Source organism: Zea mays, chromosome 1 (genome assembly GCF_902167145.1).
Source record: "Zea mays cultivar B73 chromosome 1, Zm-B73-REFERENCE-NAM-5.0, whole genome shotgun sequence".
NCBI classification, from domain to species: Eukaryota; Viridiplantae; Streptophyta; class Magnoliopsida; order Poales; family Poaceae; genus Zea; species Zea mays.
The window spans coordinates 198,157,263-198,160,320 of NC_050096.1; the positions used below are offsets into that span (position 1 = coordinate 198,157,263).

Genomic DNA, 3,058 nt, shown 5'->3' on the forward strand with positions numbered 1-3,058 from the left:
TCTGATGATGTCAACCACAACACCACAAATGAGTTCAATGGCTACCTCATTTCATGTCTATTTACATTCCATGCATGTATGAAGCAAAACTGTATCACTTAGGCCTTGTTCGGTTATTTTAATTCCATGTGGATTGGAGTGGATTGGGTGGGATTGAGATGTATTTTGACCTATTATGAATTTAAAACGACTCAATCCCACCCAATCCACATGGTTTAGCATCAAAACGAACAAGCCCTTATAGTATTAATCCCTGTGCAGCTTCTGGTTTTTTAGAAACTTCAGCTGGTGGAGTGGCCATGCTGGGCTCCTCATCTGTAACAGCGGGACAGTCACGGAAGACATGGGAACATCTTCAGAGGTTTCAGAGACATGTATGTTTGCGAATTCGCAGTCCAACTCCCTGTGTGCTGCAGGGATCTCTGAGATGTTTGCTTGTCCAGGCCCACCCTCGGCATTCTTGTCCTCCTGCTCGACTGCTATTTTCTCCTTAGCCTTTGCACCAACATCGTTGGCAGCACTGGTGACCTTGCTGAAAGCACCGGTTACCCATGCTGCTCCGGTGAGAACATACATGTTCTTCATGATAGCAGATCCAACGGTCAAGACACTCTGTTCAGCAGCTGCCAGCGCTGACTTTGTCTTCTCAGAGACTTGGTATTTCTGATCCATTTCCTTCACTTTATCATTTACAACTGAAGTGCCAACACTGATCTTCTCACTTAGGCCTATTCTCTTGTCAAAGGAGGACACTCTAGCTGTGGCAGTTGACGTGAGCTGGTGCTTTTCATCCAAAGCTTTTGCTTTGTCCAGTGCATCTCTACCAAGGATAAATCCCTTTGCCAGCATGGTCCCAACAATGTCCTCGGCCTTTTGAAGGGCATAAGGTTTTGTGTCTTTAGGCTGGAAATGAAAATAATGTTACAACGCTGTACAACAACTATAGCAATACCATGTTGTAACATGTAAATAGTATGGTTCTGATCATACCTCAAGAGCAGCTAAAACAGAAGCTGGTAGCTCATAATCATTGGCTGGTGTGACGATTACAGCCATATCAACTATTGTGGCTCCCTTTGATAGCACCAAAGTATATGTTAGAATTTGTGGGACATCTATTTGCAAACAAAGTTCTCATTGACATCAAAGACAGCATGGTTTCAAGCTACAACTAACAGGTAAAGGTAGACAAGATGTTGGAAAATTAGTTGGAACATTTGGCTATGTAAAAGACAACATCCAACGACAAGCAAAGATATCACATGAAACAACCAGCAAAAGAGGGATACAGTCTTTGGTTGGGACCTAAAAATGTCATGGCAACAAATTGCAGTACAATGGCACATTGCTGAAATATTGATTGAGCTACCAAATTGTAGTACAATGGCACAAATTGCAGTACAATGGCACATTGCTGTCGGTAAATAAATGACAAGCAAAGATTTGTTTTAAGTATGATAAAAAGCTAGGAAATAAATATTCTGGGAAAAAATAAATCATTTTTTAGACAATAGAAAAACATTTTGCCTTAAATAGCATACAACCAATTCTAAAATTTTTAGAAAAGAGGGAAAAAAATAGACCTGCCACAACTTTAGCCTTTCTATCCTCACCAGCAAGCTTTCCCATAGTGTATGAGCACCAGCACACAGAACTCCAACCTGCCTCATTCCACCACCTAGGATCTTTCGAAGATTTTTTGGCCTGAAGGTATTGTTCATTTTCCATTATAATATACAGTTCTTTTCATTTTGCAATAATACAACACTACAATTTAGACTTAGAAACACACATGGATAGACCTTGTCAACAAAAGCCTTTGAATCCAATAGGGACGCCTAAACCTTTAGATAGGCACATCTGAAGTTTCAGTTTCAAAGAGAATTAGAAGCATCACCATACATGTGTCTGTATTCCATTCATATGTAAGTACTGAGTAGTGTAGCTAAGCATAGTGCTCTAAAAATTGTAACATACCGAAACTGAATCTGCGGCTTTCATGTCATCAAGCAATTATAGGCACTGCCAGTCTGAAGTCCTGATATACTATATATTTCCTTGAGCTCATTTTTTACCATTGTGCCAAAACATCAGGAGGCATTTCATATCCCCAATTGAAACGAAATTCTACAGTTTGATTCCTTGCCTCATGTGCCAATGATCTCCCCTCACCTGTAATGATGATTGAAGAAGAAAAATATGATTATCGGCATTCTAAAACAAGCATGCAAATAAAAATAACTATTATGTCATGTTTTGATGTTACCATCTTTGGTGCTCCACGTGGCAGTACTGGTAATGGTGATTCGAGTTGGTTCGAATTTGAACAAAAAATTCTAAACCATTTCAGGTGTTAAATTTAATGGCAATTGTGTAATGTTTAACAAGGTACCAAGCCAATGGTCAGATGCAATGGTGATTAGAAACAGAAGTAATAAACTGGCAGAGCCACCTTGCTTGAAGTGGTGTCAAGCTTAGCTAGCAATAATGCATTCCATGCTCATGAACATAAGGCAGAAATAGCTCACATCAATCAGTAAAACCAAACAGATCATTAGAATTTAGACCAACTTCTACAATGTGATGCATTAATGCATTATATGTGTGCGTTAATGATGACAGTCGAATTGACCCTCTGCTGTGTATGACCAAAGGTTTCAGATTATCAAATTGAATATGATTACAGCATGTTGGTGTGTCAACCAACCAAAATGCAAGTCTAAAGAACTCAATTTAAAAAGGTTCATAGAAGAATTTTGAGGATACACCTAGTAGTTTAAATTTTCAAACGCCCTCATGCTATGCCATGGGTATTACACCATTACCCCAAAACTCCCCGGCATCATCACCCCAAAAACCGTAAGAGCATCTCCAACGAGGGGCCTCAAAATAGTGCCCCGAAATTAAAATACCCTATCATTTAAAGTGTTTGTGGCACTAAAAACAAATTGAGCTCCAACCATTAAACTCTAGATCATGTATTTTAGAAAATAAATGACATTATTAGGGAAGAAAAGGTTGAGGATGATGTAGAAAACAAAGATAGGACACCAATCCA

General features: G+C 39.2%; 1 protein-coding gene across 1 annotated transcript; it reads right to left on the reverse strand.

The window, feature by feature from the left end:
• Positions 1–246: 246 nt before the first annotated feature.
• On the reverse strand, positions 247–1,073 carry LOC103645169 (binding partner of ACD11 1). The gene is made up of 2 exons (XM_020547217.1): positions 991–1,073; positions 247–903 (listed from the first exon to the last, which is right to left on the reverse strand). Exons 1-2 carry the CDS (start codon positions 1,054–1,056, stop codon positions 247–249), a joined length of 723 nt encoding a protein of 240 aa, XP_020402806.1. The 5' UTR covers positions 1,057–1,073.
• Positions 1,074–3,058: the final 1,985 nt, after the last annotated feature.

Excerpts from the sequence above, each read along its gene's own strand:
- LOC103645169 (XM_020547217.1), bottom strand. The coding sequence starts at position 1,056 with ATGGCTGTAATCGTCACACCAGCCAATGATTATGAGCTACCAGCTTCT. Across the intron at positions 904-990 it reads CTGTTTTAGCTGCTCTTGAG|CCTAAAGACACAAAACCTTA; the intron begins GTATGATCAGAA and ends TTTCATTTCCAG.